The sequence below is a fragment of the Eretmochelys imbricata genome, chromosome 1, assembly GCF_965152235.1.
Source record: "Eretmochelys imbricata isolate rEreImb1 chromosome 1, rEreImb1.hap1, whole genome shotgun sequence".
In the NCBI taxonomy this organism is placed as follows: Eukaryota; Metazoa; Chordata; order Testudines; family Cheloniidae; genus Eretmochelys; species Eretmochelys imbricata.
The window spans coordinates 57,047,900-57,064,140 of record NC_135572.1 but is presented as its reverse complement, the minus strand read 5'-3'; the positions used below and the strand labels follow the sequence as shown (position 1 = coordinate 57,064,140).

Sequence of the window (16,241 nt, the reverse complement as noted above, 5' to 3'; positions counted from 1 at the left end):
AACTTTGTCTAATTTCAAGTCTAAACCTCCCTGTGGACAGTTTATATCCATTTGTTCTTGTGTCCACATTGGTGCTGAGCTTAAATAATTCCTCTCCCCCTCCAGTATTTATCCCTCTGATATATTTATAAATTACAAGGTAGGAAATTAAAAACCAATAAAAGGAAATGCTTTTTCACACAATGTGATTGAACTGGTTGCCATGGAAAGGCACTGAGGCCAAGAACTCAACAAGGTTTGACAAGGGACTGAACATTTAGATGGATAGCTGGAATGAATGGCAACCAACATGTTAGATGGGACATTAAACCTCATATTTAAGGGTTTAAGACAATCTCTTATTAGAGATCAGGCAGAGACCTACATCAGGGGCAGATTATCCCATATCTGCCTACTACAAGGTTCTTACACCTTCCTCTGAAGCAGCGGATACTAGCCACTGTCAGAGACAGGGTCCTGCAGCAGATATCCCTCAGTCTGAGCCAGGGGGGCAGTCCCTCGGTAGGGTGACCAGATGTCCCGTTTTTTATAGGGACAGTCCCATTTTGGGGGACATTTTCTTATATAGGCGCCTATTACCCCGCCCACCCCCTGTCCCATTTTTTCCCCACAGTTGCTATCTGGTCACCTTACCCCCCAGGCAACATCTGCTCCGCAGCCTGCCCATAAAGTCATTATCTATCTGGGTGGGGTAAAGGGCTAGGGGAAGGAGCTGCCAAGCGCCACGGCTTTGCCAGGGGCTCTTTGTCACGTGGCTCGCTGCCCGGGCCCGGGGGGCAGCGCGCGCCTGGGCCGATGGGGGAAGAGACCCCCGGGCTGCCGAAGGGTTTCGCAGGCACGGCGGGGAGCCCCGCTGCCGTCACGTGCGCCCAGCAGCCAAGCCACAGACCTTCGCGGCTGCGGGCCTGCTCTGTGCTCGGTCGCGCCCGGGTCGCCCTCCGCAGGGTTTCGGCAGCTGAACCCCCGCGCCAAAAACCGAGACCTGCTCCGCTGAAGAGCCAGACCCAGCCCGAGCCGGCCTGGCTGCCTCGGTGCCTCTGACAGAGGCGTGCCCCCGCGGAAGACAAGCGGCCAAACCCGCCCGACGGCTCAGGGCACGGCGAGGGAGAGGAGACCCCATGGGGCAGCTTTGCCTACCAAGGCTGCAGAGGCCACGGGCTCGCAACCAGCCACGCGCCAGGGCGCTCAAGCGGGCCCCGCCCCCAGTTGCGGCGGCCTCAGGGTACAGAGCCCGAGGGCGGGGGGCCGGCCACAGCCCCCCCCCCAGGAGCCCGGCGCGCCCGCCCGCCCGCGGGCAGCGGGAGCCCCCTGCTCGGGCAGCCCCCGCCAGAGCTCGGGGGCCGGCGGGCCGGATCTCCCGCCCCCCAGCGGCCGGTACCTGGTGTACTCCCGCAGCCCCTTCAGGAACCACACGGTGTTCCGGTACCAGGACATGGCGCCGCTACCGCCGCCGCCGCCGCCGCCCGGCTGTTGTGTAAGCGCCGCCCCGCCCCCGGGGTTAGATAAGCCACTGGGGCCGGGAGACGCCCGGGCCGAGCCGGTCGGGCCCTTGGCAGCTCTGGGGGGCTGCTAGCGGTAAGAGGTCGCTCGGGCCACCCGAGGTAGCGGATTCCTGCAGATAGAAGGTCTGACATCCCCGCGGGGGGGAGAAGGCGCTGGCGGTAGGAATTAGCGTCATCCCATTGCCGTCTCACAGCCAGCACATCCCTCTAGTTTGCTGCAGCCACAGGTCCAACTTTGCTAAAAAAAAAAAAAGGGGGGGGGTAGTTCAAGCAGTCTCACATGTGAAACCAACCTGATCGCTTTCTTTACCGCTTTAAAAAGCCTACAAGCAGTAGATGTGGTATATCTTGCCTTCAGTAAGGCTTTTGAGACTGTCTCCCCGACCTCGTAAACAAACTATGAGGAAATGAAACCTAGATGGACATAACGATAAATAAGATGGGCATAACGAGTGGGGTTCTCCAGGGATCAGTTCTGGATATGTTTCTGTTCAAAACCTTAACGATTGAGATAATGGCATAGAGAGTACACTTATAAATTTAAGGTGTAGAAAACATGACCTAGCTAATGGCATGGAGAGTACACTTATAACGTTTGTGAAAATTTAAGGTCTAGAAAACATGACTTATGAGGGCAGTTTGAAATATGATAACAGTTTTCAAGCATGTACAAATAAAGTAGCTTTTTACAAAAGCTATTTCTTACAATCTATACGTATCGCTAACTGCTACAGAGTTACATTTCTACATGTAGCAATTTCACATATACTATAGTGCAAGAAACTGCTATCTGTAGGCATTTGCTACATCCGGTAGCAGTTTAATACAATCGCAGTTTCTTACAATCTAAACGTATCGATAAGTGCTACTGGTAGGAAATTCCTACGCGGAGCAGTATCCTTCACTACACCCGCAGCTCTCTGCGGGAGCCCGCAGCCTGCACTGCCGCTGTCCAGCACTTTTTGGCGCGGCGGCGGTGGGGTCTTGTCGCTGAGGGCTCGTGTATTCTGGACAGGCAGAGACCCCTGCGCGGATACACACATGTCTCCGCATCCCATCCGCGAGCCGCAAAAATTACGTACAAATCTCCGCTGATATCCGCGGATTTGCAGGGCTCTACGGTGCGGGCCGGGCTGAGGCTCCGAGGCATCACCCCCATCGGAGCCTGTTCGGGGAGAGCCAGGCGGGTAGCTGTGTGGAGCCCCAGAAGACCCTCCACCGCTTGCTCTGGGCAGGGAGCCCAAGCAGCCCCCGGCCCGTATCCCTGCCCCCCAGTGTCCCCCTTGTCCAGTGTCCCTGCCCCCCAGTGTCCTCTCTGCCCAGTGTCCCAGCCCCTCCGCCCAGGGCAGGTGGAGGGACCCAGGCTCCCCACAGCTGCCAGGGCAGCTCTCCCCAGCTCTGGCTGGCGGGAGGGGCAGCTGGGAGCTTCAGCCTGGCCATGGTAAGCGCTGGGCAGGCAGCTGTAGGAAGCCACAGCAGACCTTCCATCTGCCCTGGGCTTGGGGCCGAAGCAGCCCCCCGCCCAATGTCCCTGCCCCCCAGGCCTCGCGCCCAGGGCAAGTGGAAGATCCATGCCTCGGTTCCTTACAGCTGCCCACCCATCTCTTACTATCAGAGCCCTGCACGGATACAAAATTTGTATCCGCATCCACGGAGCTATCTACAGAAATGGTCCACTGATATAAAGCGGATACCCATGCATTTACAAGGCTCTAAGCAAGCAGCGCGCAGCTGCGGTGGGCCCTGACATGGCCGAGCCACCTCTCTGGCTAGCGCAACCTTGGGAGGACTCAGTAACAATCAGCTGGGCTTCTTGCTGGGAGATCTCCCCGGCTGTTCCACAGCACCCTCTGTGGCTTTTGACACAGTTGCTAGCCGTTGTAATAGCAGGTCCCCATTCCTGGCACTGGGGAATGACCTCCCAAGCTACATAGCGAGTCTACATTATGGTTAGCATGGATTTTCCCTCTAGGGTGCTTTTGGTTTTTTCCCTTTAAAGTACTATTTAGCCAAAGATACTTAGGCAATGTGTTTTGCTATTTGATGAGTAAAAACAATGAGGCATCCTTGTGGCACCTTAGAGACTAACAAATTTATTTGGGCATAAGCTTTTGTGGGATATAACCCACTTCATCAGATGCATGGAGTGGAAAATACAGTAAGCAGGTATAAATATACAGCACATGAAAAGATGGGACTTGCTTTACCAGTTGGGGGTTCAGTGCTAATGAGGCCAATTCAATTACGGTGGGTGTGGCCCATTCCCAACAATTGACAAAAAGGGGTGAATATGAACAGAGGGAAAATTACTTTTTGTAGTGCTAACGAGGCCAATTCAATCAAGGTGGATGTGGCCCATTCCCAGCAGTTGACAAGAAGGTGTGAGTATCAACAGAGGGGAAATTATTTTTTGTAGTGACCCAGCCACTCCCAGTCTTTATTCAGGCCTAATTTGATGGTGTCAACTTTGCAAATTAATTCCAGTTCTGCGGTTTCTCATTGAGACACCACATGCTACAGGCCATTACTCTCTGATCCCACTGAGGGGTACCAAAAGAAACTGCACCATCTGCTCAAGAAACTCCCTGAAGAAGCACAGGAACAAATCTACACAAACATCATTCTCATGCCAGGGAGTGGGGTCGGGGCACAGGGTCTCGCCCTGCTCTGCCCATCCACCCAGCGCCCCAACCAAGGAGCAGGGTTGGAGCCCGGGGGCACCCCAGCGGGAGCACCGGGTGAGCGGAGTGGGGCAAGGAATGCTGGGAGAGGGGCCGGGGGGACTGCAGGCAGAAGGGGTAGGGAGGGGCCTCCACTTGCTCTGGCCCAAGGGCCCCACAAAACACTAATCTGCCCCTGGACATGATAACAGTTTTCAGATACATAAAAGGTTGTTACAAGGAGGAGGGAGAAAAATTATTCTCATTAACCTCTGAGGATAGGACAAGGAGCAATGGGCTTAAACTGCAGCAAAGTCAGTTTAGGTTGGACATTAGGAAAAACTTCCTAACCATCAGGGTGGTTAACACTGGAATAAATTGCCCAGGGAGGTTGTGGAATCTCCATCATTGGGGATTTTAAAGAGCAGTTTAGACAAACACCTGTCAGGCGTGGTTTAGATAATACTTAGTTCTGCCATGAGTGCAGGGGATGGAACTAGATGACCTCTCGAGGTCCCTTCCAGTCTTCTATATGATTATATGATATGCACACAGGGACAAATTAAGGTTGCATGGGCCTTAACTATAGGTGGCACAATAAGCTCTGCCTATAGCTATGTAATTGTAAGATATAAAAGGAAGGCTATATGACAGTAACTTATGGAGCTCAATAAGCAAAATTGTACAGCCTGGGGTGCCATACTGACATTATGTGAATGGGAATTTTTAACACAAGGAAAACAGAGCATTACCTGGGCTTTACTTACATTAGCATCCGATCAGAAAGCTCCCATGGTGTGCCACATTTTAACGCTAGTTAAAAAAATTTGTTATTCTGGACTTTTGTAACCATCAGTGGTTAACAATATACTGGAAAAAAGTTACATACCACAGCTGTTTACTTAGGTAGAGTTATTTGAATTCTTAGAGGAGAATACAGCTTAAGAGCAAAGAACACTAGCAGGGGAAAAAACCCAGAACTTTCTTTAAGGAAATTTGACAAATCTGTTGGTGTTTTATTTCCCCTTATTATTAACTATTCTTATTAATTTTCTTATTATTACTTGTTAAGCACTGAAAGTGTGCTTGGTTCAATATAAGACACAAGTGAAGTAATGATCCTTCCTCTGAGGAGATTGCAGTCTGAGTCCCTGATCCTGCAGTATGCAGGTATATATACCTGTGCCCATGCAGAGCCGCTTTGAAGTCAACGGGTCTCTGTGCAGATGCAGGGATCTGCCTACATGTAACACGCTGCAGGTTAAAACATTGAGAACATAATCAATGAGACTCTGGCTAATTTAGGACCAAGGTACTAATCAATAGGAGTAAGGATCAGGGCCGGCTCCAGTCACCAGCTTTCCAAGCAGGTGCTTGGGGCGGCATTTAGAATGGGGCAGCAGTCCGTGTCCCTCAGCGGCAATTCGGCGGCAGCTCTGCCGCTCTTCCCGCCATGGTGGCTTGTGGCCGCAGCTCCGCCGCTTTTGCGGTGGTGGCAATTCGGCGGCGACTGCTTCAGGTGGCAAAATTGGTAGAGCTGCCCCTCGTAAGGATAGTAGAATCTGTCCATGAATATTGAAATATCAGACACAAAAATACATTCGGACACCCAAAGGATGGGACTAGCTTAGAAGGGTTTTGTTTTTAAATAATAATGGGTGCTGACAGCATTTTACTGACATGATTTAGCACTGTGGGCTTCAAGGAAGATATGAGTTGTAAGGAGGGATTTGAATGAAAGATGGTGAGCTCCTGGCTCACTGGGACATGAGGAAATTCTACAAGAAATATTCTGAAGACAATCGAATTTTAGTATTTAACATCAGTACTTTGGGATTAGCCTTTCCCCTTGAACAAATGTACATGTAACCCTTCTGCCAGGTGAAGTTGACAGCAGTAAGGGCTGGATTCAATATCTAGGAATTCCTCTTAACAATACAAACAGAACCAGCTTGAGCCCTCCTCACCCAGTAATCTAGGAAAACGTAACACCAGCCCTGGGTGCCTCTAAAAGGCAGCACTTCCCCACTCACAAGCACTGAGTCTAATCTGCTCTCTCTTTAAGTGCTAGAAAGGGGAAGGTCAAATGATATCTAGGACTCCTTAGGTAGAGCCTACACTACTGGCCAGAAACAACTATACCTGTCCCTATTCCCCACCCCCAAATCTTCACTGGAGTTTGGCATCTCTGCCCACTACTTAGCAAATGATGTTCAGTTTAGGGTGACCCCTCTAAATTGGGGCATGCTAAGAACAGTTCTGCTGATTATTTTGGAAAGCAGCTCCATCATGCTGCGCACGTGGGCAGAATAGTCATGGCTATGCAAACATGGTGCTCCTGACGTCTTTATCTCCAGTGCATCACTAGATGCCAGGGCAGAGCTCATTCAGAAGCTGCTTACATCGCTTTACAGAGTTTTTGGAAATAGAAGTGTGCATGCAGTAAATGTGGGTGCACAACATAGGAATTCATGCTTGTACTTACCTTTGCATGGGTGGAATCCCAATTCATGTGCAAAAATCCCCCAGCATATTTTACACAATAGTTTAGACACGCTAACTGATAAACACTTGGGCCTTGAACTCTGTTACTATTTTTATTTTTAACAGCATCATTTCAGCTTTCTTCACCCAGCATTGCTTTGCATTGCCAAATTACTCAGCACCTTCTAGAATCTGAAAGGGTTTTCTAGCACCTGAGAGAGTTCAGTGTTCTCAACATATCACAAAGCTTCACTCTTGTCTTGTTATTCCCCAAACTGGAGATTGTTGAGATTAAATGAGAGCCCTTTGCTACTTCATTGCAATGCTTGGATTAGCAATATTGGTATTGTGCCAAAAGAAAGCAAGAATATGACTGTAACAAGAGCTGGCTTCTGCTAGTAAAGGGCCTGACCTGCCTTACTCTCATAGGCAACATTTCCATTGGCATCAGTGAAAGGTTCTCTCTGCACATTGCCTGCAGGATTGGATGCTAAATCTTATACTTTACTCAAATGGATGGATACTTTATAACTAGACTTTTTTTTTTTTTTTTTTTTTTTTTGAGTTTCAAACATTGTGACTCATTATTTGCTTTCTGTTTCTATTCATTGCAAATACTATTTAAGGCCAAATTAGAAACCAGTGCATGTCCTGTGCTGGGGAGCTGGGGAGGGGTGATACACACACAGTCTACTAAGGACCATTGCACCAGCCAGAGTGACTATGGGTGATGGTGTTTCACCGTATGTCATGTAGCGAAGTTCCAAGATCTGGCTCAATAGTATGAATCCAAGAATCTCTGGGGCAGCCCCAGGGCAGTGCCAGGTAGGGTCAGGGCAGGCATCCCTTTGCATGTCCATGGAGAGTTTGAGATGGTATGCTGGGGTATTTTTGCCCATCCTGGTGACATGGCGGAAGAGCATGCAGGTACTGCTGTTTGATATGATGAACTGCTGAAGGGAGGCTGGATCTCTGCAAGATTGTGACACTTTGCATAAAGTCTAACTGCTTTATACTCAAAAAGAAAAGGAGTACTTGTGGCACCTTAGAGACTAACCAATTTATTTGAGCATGAGCTTTCGTGAGCTACAGCTCACTTCATTGGCATCCGATGAAGTGAGCTGTAGCTCACGAAAGCTCATGCTCAAATAAATTGGTTAGTCTCTAAGGTGCCACAAGTACTCCTTTTCTTTTTGCGAATACAGACTAACACGGCTGTTATTCTGAAACCTGCTTTATACTCAGTGCATATGGAATGACTTTAGCCACTTCGAGTCTGCCTGTAGGATGGCCCAGGTTTCTGACCCTTATGGCAATACAGGTAGTACACAGGATTTGATAGATCCTGAGCTTTGTCTCAGCACAAAGACATTTTTGCATCCATAAGCAAGACATGAACTTCATGCAAGAGGTGACAAAGACCTGTTTGCTGAGAACATCTGTGTCACAAGCCAGAGTTCCCTCACCCTAGATTCTGACTGCAAACAGTCCTTATGCACACCAGTGGCTAGTTCGACACTAAGTGCTTTATTTACAATGTGCTTTGTTCCCCACAGCATAAAACTTGCCCCCAAGTCTTTACCTACTGCCATGGCACAGGGTGGGTGAGAGAGAGAAACCTCTCACCACCTCTCTGAGATCTTGGGCTCCTCTAGCCCTTCCTTCCCTTTCCCTACTGTTTCTTCCTGCCACTCAACTGTTTCCAGCTGACAAGCTGAATCACCTTATGGACACAAATCAGATGTCAAGAATTATAACATTCATAAACCAGTCGGAGAACACTTCAATCTCTCTGGTCACGCAATCACAGACATGAAGGTCGCTATCTTAAAACAAAAAAACTTCAAATCCAGACTCCAGCGAGAAACTGCTGAATTGGAATTCATTTGCAAATTGGATACTATTAATTTAGGCTTAAATAGAGACTGGGAGTGGCTAAGTCATTATGCAAGGTAGCCTATTTCCTCTTGTTTTTTCCTACCCCCCCAGATGTTCTGGTTTAACTTGGATTTAAACTTGGAGAGTGGTCAGTTTGGACGAGCTATTACCAGCAGGAGAGTGAGTCTGTGTGTGTATGGGGGTGGGTTTTTGGAGGGGGGTGAGGGAGTGAGAGAACCTGGATTTGTGCAGGAAATGGCCTAACTTCATTATCATGCACATTGTGTAAAGAGTTGTCACTTTGGATGGGCTATCACCAGCAGGAGAGTGAATTTGTGTGGGGGGGTGGAGGGTGAGAAAACCTGGATTTGTGCTGGAAATGGCCTAACCTGACGATTACTTTAGATAAGCTATTACCAGCAGGACAGTGGGGTGGGAGGAGGTATTGTTTCATATTCTCTGTGTATATATAAAGTCTGCTGCAGTTTCCACAGTATGCATCTGATGAAGTGAGCTGTAGCTCACGAAAGCTCATGCTCAAATAAATTGGTTAGTCTCTAAGGTGCCACAAGTACTCCATTTCTTTTTGTGAATCACCTTGGTAATTGGTTAATCACCCCATGCTTAATCAATTATCTTGTCAGTTTGGCCTAGGTGAGGTTGTTTGCAAACTGCACAGAGTGGTGAGTCAGCCTAGACCATTCACACTCTGTCACACACCTCCTCCCTTTTCTTTTCCTCTACCAGGGTTTTTTCTTTCCTCCCTCAGGCTCTACGCATCCGATGAAGTGAGCTGTAGCTCACAAAAGCTTATGCTCAAATAAATTTGTTAGTCTCTAAGGTGCCACAAGTACTCCTTTTCTTTCTGAGAATACAGACTAACACGGCTGCTACTCTGAAACCTTTCCTCTGGAAGTTACTGTCCCCTCTCATGGTCAAGTCTTCTTTCTGCTAGCTCTCCGGAACTTCTGTGGAGGCCTCCTCCATCTTCCATCCGCAAAAGATGCAGTCTCTGATAGAGGGGTAACCCCCACCTCTCTGTTCCTGCCCACCTGTTCTCACACCAAGCAGGGGCAACCTTATACCCCATGGGACTCCTCTGCTTGTGAAGTCTTCTTTCCTCCTATTTCACCCAGGTTACTTTCAAAGTCCACCTCCACTTGTTCTTGTCCTGAGTCCCTCAGGCCCTCAAAATTTTTGTTTCCCATTATGCCTTCCTTACCTGCCACATTTTGTTCTACATTTACCCCCTTTTCATTCTCCTCCTGGGGTCCTCCCCAGGGTTTGTGACTTGTCCACTGTCTAGAATACCATGATCTTCATTCTCTAGCTTCCCTTTTGCTTCCTGTCTTATTATTTGACACCTTTCCTGTTCCAGTCCTGCCTTTCTAATCGTTTGGGTTTCCAGGTGTTCTTCCCCTTCCTTAAAAGAAAAGGGTTCCCATCCATTGCAATTAATACTGATTGGGGGAAGGTCTTGATTGCCCCCACATGCTTCCAATTAAATGTTCCCCTAATCTCCAAGGTACTCTGGCTACTGGATAGGTTTGCTTCTCCCTATGAATACACATCAGTCTTAGTTTTTCTCCCAGCACCATGCAATAGGGCTTCACCCATATTTTCCTGACCAACAAGCATCCTGCAGTGGAGTCTATCAGGCCCATCCCTCATCGATGCCCCAGTCTCACAAAGATGGTGGATGTCTATTTTGCCTGGCCTCCAAGGTTTTCTGTCCACCCGCAGAACTCAGCAAATTACAATCCATATAGGGACAGTCTTTTCAAATGTCCTGCACCCCCACACAGGTAGCACATGATTTGTCACCACATGGGCAGGGTTTCCTTCTTATCCTCTCTCTTCTTTTCCTTGACCATTGAGGACTCCCTGCCTTTCCTTCCTGGGTTGTGTGCTTGAAATGGATGGGTAATGTTGTTAGGGGTACCCTCCACCATAAATTCCTCCATGAATTTGGTGGTAGGTTGCTGTTTATGCACCCAAATCTTAGTTGCCCTCAACGAGACTCTGTAATAGTTGCTCCAAAATAAGAGGCCATGACCTCCTCAGTCACTTGGTTTCAGCCACCTAGCAGCCAAATCTGGTAATTTTGGGGTGAAGGTCCTCAGTCGTGTCCGACCACCTTGCCACTCAAAACATCTGTCTGAACTGTTCTGTAGCCAGCCACAATCAACCTAGGAAGGCTGCTTTTTCAATATCATAATCGACTGCTTGCATGTCACTCAAGGCCATATAACTAGTCTTGTGTTCAATGGATTCAGTGGAAGTCTGTCAGCAACTTGCGGGGAGGCACTTACCACTTCTCTTTGCAAGAGCGGAGGCAGAGAATCTGGTACATGGATAGAAGAGGCATGGCCAAGCCGTGGAGCCTTGTGAATAAGGCTGAACTGCTTATGATAGTGCAGGAAGAGATGCATAGGCCAAAACACTTGACTCTTGAAACACATGATGTGTTTTGAACAGCAGAACATTTTCTTTGTTTAGGGCTTAGACAGCAGAGAAAATGATAAATCTGTCAGTGGCAACTGTCAGCATCATTGCTTTCCAGTGAATAGACAGAATTTCCCCAGAACAAAGGCTCTTTATTCATTAGGAATTCATGTGATGGGGTGCTGTCAATTTAGTCAGCCCCTCCTATGACAGCCTCCTCTCTTTCTTTTCTTTCAGTCATTCCAGCTGATACAGGAAACATGTAAAGAGACACAGGCAAGTCAATTTTTGATAATCTAATCTTCCCAGAAATTTCTCTCATGGTCAGTGACAATCAAGCCACACTTTTCTTAGAATAGGATTTTGTTACATTTCTTCATCGGAAATATGGGTTGGATCCAGTAAGATTTTGTGGGCTTTCATCTCCTATTAACCTCTATGGGAGTCAAGGGCCTGGATCACCTCTCAAGATCGGATACTATCTCATGATGAGAGTGCCTGCTAAGACTCAGTCCTGCTCTGACTGAAGTCAATGGGACTTTTGCTACTTCTGTGCAAGTAGGATGAAACCCCTACTATTACAGCAGGAAGAGTGGAAATCTTCTCATAAACCCATCTCCTAATTGCATATACGTTTTTGTGTATCTCTTTATATAGTATAAAGTATCCTTTATAAAGAATAAGCTGAGTAGTTTATTTTCATCTTAGAAAAATACATTTTTAGGCTATAAAGCCTCAATATTTTAATTCCTATTATTAAAAAATGATTTTGAATTCAGTAAATTAGACATCACCTCGAACACATATTATATTGTCATATCGGTAGTTAGTACTTTCCCCTCATTAGAATTTCGCTGTACTGATATTTCCTTTAGTTATCTTCGTTCCTCCCCACCCTACCTTTCTTTTTCCATAAAAAATCATCATATATTACAGAGGGGCCAATCAATTTCCACGATCTGCCTTCAGAGGGAACCCTCAGTTTATAGATCCTACTGCTCCCATGCAGAAAAGGGGGCCAGCTGTTTCTGCAGCAATGCCCTCTGATTCCCATGAAGAGTGCTATGTGGATCTGGGAGTGTATGGGGGGACAGGGAGCAGTACTGTTGGGCTGAAGGAGGAGTGGGCAGGTCAGTAATGGAGCTGGGAGGGGGACACATCCCCTCCCCCTCCCAAATACACACACTTGACATGAGGACAGAAAGAGAACATCATGACCCAAGCAATATGATCATTCTGCTAGGTTTTATAGTCACTGCTGTTAGTTTTCCACATTATGGTTCTCATCCAAAGTCAAATGAACTCAATGAAAGTCTTTCCATTGACTTGACTGGGCTTTGGATTAGATCCTATACCAGGCATAATGACTGGCTTACTCAGAATTCTGCTATAGTTCATTATTATTTCTGAAGCTGTCAAAACTCGGTGGAGTGGAATATTGTGGCTTGATCTTTACCATTTAGACCCATATGCTACCCTACATACACTTATGACTACCCTTGACATCAGTAGGGCAACATGCAGCCCTTAGTTTATATGGCTGCTGTCACCCATGTGAAAATAACTAAAGAAATGCATTGCAGTGTCTGTTCATGAGCAATCCACATGCTACGATGCTGGGCCTCGGATAACTACTTTAATTTAATCAGTGCAAGACTATGAGTGAGACCAAAACATTTATAAAAAGTTTTATTTCATCAACATTTGAGAAAAAACAAAACCCCAACAAGAAATAAAGCAGCTCTTTTGTGTGGTGTGTTATAATTCTGAAATTACTACAATTTACCAAATATTAATTTGAAATCCATGCAAATCATAAGGTATCAATGCAGTATGCAAAAACAGGCAGCACTAATATAAAAGATTGGGTCCGCGGTACATTGCTTCCATTACTTCAGTAAGGAGAACAGAGGTCTTGATTCTCTGCTGTCTTGAACCTTGTGGACTCATTTAGGGCTCAGTCTTGCATGGGGCTGAGGCTAACCCCACAAAAGGAAATAGATGGCTAACTGCCACTTTATAGGACCATTACGAGTCTTAAGCCATGAGAACAGAATTTGTATTAATATTGGCACATTATTGACATAATCCATGCTTGTAGGCTGCTGGCCTGGCTCCCCAATCCAGGAAAGAACCAGTGCCACCCCAGAGTCTTTCGGGCCCTTTTTCTCAGGGCTTCATGTATTCATGGCACCAACAACCTTCAGCAAAACCCCCAGTTAAACAGTTCAGCATAAATTCAACAGCTAAACCAGGTCTTTTCCCCTGACCCTGGGGCTTCCTTGGGAGAGTCTCGCTGCACTTAGCAACTCGTCCCTAGTCCTCTCACAGGCCATCTGCCTGGGGGCCCACCTGCCACAGACACCAACGTCTGGTTCTTGCTGCAGCTCAGCTCTCCAGCTTAGCTCCTTCAGTCTTTATAGGAATCAAGTGCTTACCAGGCAATCCCCTGACCTCTTGTAATCTGCTAGACTCCAACCTGTTGTTAACCAGGCTCTGCCTCAGAAAAATGCTGGCTGGCCCCTAATCCCAAGAGTATGTCTACACTGCATCTGGAAGCAAGCCTCCCAGACCTGGTCCACAGATTGATGCTTGCGCACTACAAATAGTGTGTAAACGTTGTGGTTTATGACAGAGCTCGGGTTCTCAAGACTGGGGGTGGGCTCGAGAGCCCAAGCGTGAGGGCCTGAGCAAGGTCTGCACAGCCATTTTTAGCACGCTAGTGCGAGCTGCACTAGTGTGAGTCTGTGGACTTGGAGGCTTGCTCTCAGATGCAGTATAGGGGCAGCCCACCCCATTACGATGTGCTATTCAGAGCCTATATGATAGTGTGTTGTGGCACAAGGGCTACCTCAGCATGTTTGGAGTAGTTGCATCAGCACCCGTAGGACTAAAAATATTTTATGGAAAATCTATTTTAGAAATGTTTTTGAAAATTGTATTGGTTCTATTTTGTATCTCTTTGCCTGTAAAGCCAAGGTATTTGGAACATGAATCCAACTGTTCACACGTCAGAGGGAGAGGAAAATGATAATTAATACATTTTAGACAGCTCTGGAAATAACCTAAAATAGTTTTTCTAAACGTACTAATAATGTGGTTTTTAAGTCTGATGTCTTAAGACCTTTAAGGCTTGGATCAAGTGCTGTGTGTTGCACTGGAAATCTACTATCATCCCTTTTCCATGGTATAAAGTTCCTGTTTCAAACCTGGAAGGGGTAACATAATGCCAGACCTCAAATGTGCTACAGGACTGAATTATGTCCACTGTTCATCTCTTCATGGGGCAGTGGGGGTGCAAGGAGGATGGGATTCCACATTTGTGAGAAAATAAGGAAACATTTATCTGGCAGATTGTTATACTGCTGTTGGGAGCTGCTGCACAGGGCTCTGGAACGTTAGGCGTAATGCCAGTGAAGGTGGATTAGTGGGCAGAGTGAAGGTGAGGTGATCAAAAGTATATGATAAATGTAATTTACCACATGGATATCACCACAATGTGTGTGTATGTGTGTGTTTGTGTGTATTTCCATAACACACAGTACTATGAATACTAATATCGTACAGGATATCTCTAGCCCATGGAAATCATGGATATTTTTCCTTTAAAAGCTACATTATTTCTCAAGAAGAGAAGATGATTTAAGAAGCACAATTGCAACTGATTTCCTCTACTGCAATCATAATGCTGGCTGGTTCCAAAGAATTAGCCTAATCGTTTTTTGTTTCATTTCAAGAAGAAATTACAGATAAAGAGGGACATGGCTGATTTTCAAACTACTGTAATTTTATCTCTTAAATTATAAAATATTCAAAATGTGAACAAAAGGTGTATTTTGTGTCTTCAGTGATTCAGCTTTGGGTTGCAAACTTGACAGCTGTTATAAACTAAGCAGGGTTAGGCCTTGCTAATACTTGGTCGGGAGACCACATGGGACAACCCGGCATGCTGAAGGAAAGGCTGTTGGTGATTGTGCATGTTTAAATCTGACTCAGTAGTGGACCAGTGCCCTAGCCCGGCTTTGGAGGCATTCATGTGCAAACCTTGCACCGCGGGCAATCATTTATTTCTGGATAAGACTGTGCAAACCACTATCAAATCAGAATTCTCATCTCATAATGATGATAGTATTCACACTTGCTCTGCAACACCTGTGCTGAGCATAAAACACTACTTGTCTGATTTTGGAGCATTTTACATTCACTCTGCAAAGGTGTAAAATGACCACAAAAGGTTCCAGCTGCTAAAGAATCAGGCCCAAAGTGAAAGACAGTTGAGAACCAGTCCTACTGTCTTTTGAATGAGACTTAATAACTTGTGGCCATTAAAGATCCTAGGAAACTTTGCAAGGCTGGGAACTGTTAGCGCTGGAATCTTCTGTCTTATGAATGTAGATTGGGTAACTATCTTCTGCCTTTTTAAATTCCCAATGCAGTGACAATTGAATATGATTTTTTTCTTCACTTCGTGTCATAAGATTTTGTGTAATGTTGTTGTGCACTGTTAAACAGCTGCTGTGTGTGACTCAGAGGTGATTGCACTTCAGTAGTGGGTGAAGGGATTCCTGCTTCGGTAAAATTTGTAAAGCACTTTGGGATCTTGATGAATGAAAAGTGCTATACATGTAAGATGAAATTATTCAGATGGGATGAACTGAGTTTTATGGAACAGATCTGTCTGCACTGGAATCCAAGGGCCAAAACTATGAGTCAGTGGAGCACTTGGGTGGCGGGGTGGGGGCAATTCTAGTACTCCATCCGTGGCAGGAATGATGCCTAGGCAGTGTAAAATGCCCCCAGAAAGACTGTGGAGAGTGTGGTGAGAAGGAAGTCTTGACACACTTTTGGAAAAGTGTGGCTCATACTCCTCTGCTGGTTCTCTCTTAAGTGTATGGAACAGGGGAAGGGATTCCAGTGCTGCCAGCAGTGTTACGTGTCCCTATTCCGTGCACTCCTGAGCATAGTCAGTCAAACTAGAGCTGCTTTCGGGTGGCTATAATGGACTGGAGAATTTTACACTTGATCCTAACTTTAGCTCTGACTTGATGGAATAAATCACAGCAGCCGGGCGAGAGCAGCCTCAATAACAACTCACTACCCGGCCACTTAGTAGCCTGTTGCGCCGCTTGTCCCACTTCCTATTGAAAATCAAACTCTGTGGAATGACGTGTGATCATTTTCTAACATGCGCTTCTTTGTGCCATGGATTGAGTTATAATCAATAACGACCCAGTTGTGCCCCAAGACACATAATCAACTGCCACTGACTTTA

The 16,241-nt window shown here is 46.6% G+C and overlaps 1 protein-coding gene across 8 annotated transcripts in view; it reads right to left on the bottom strand.

Annotated features, from left to right (window-relative positions):
- The window catches only part of DHRS12 (dehydrogenase/reductase 12), a 43,275-nt gene extending 41,668 nt beyond the window's left edge, over nt 1-1,607 (bottom strand). For 2 of the 8 annotated variants that reach the window (XR_013345244.1, XR_013345245.1), the window contains exon 1: nt 1,379-1,594. Coding sequence is in view for 3 of the 8 variants with exons in the window: in XM_077810893.1 (XP_077667019.1) it covers nt 1,379-1,434 (56 nt within the window). In the remaining 5 variants the exon portion in view is untranslated. Of the gene's footprint in view, nt 1-889; nt 1,100-1,137; nt 1,267-1,378 lie in introns of those variants that run through there. The other 6 variants (XR_013345243.1, XM_077810893.1, XM_077810899.1 and 3 more) reach the window with 6 other exon arrangements.
- Between the last annotated feature and the right edge of the window lie 14,634 nt (nt 1,608-16,241).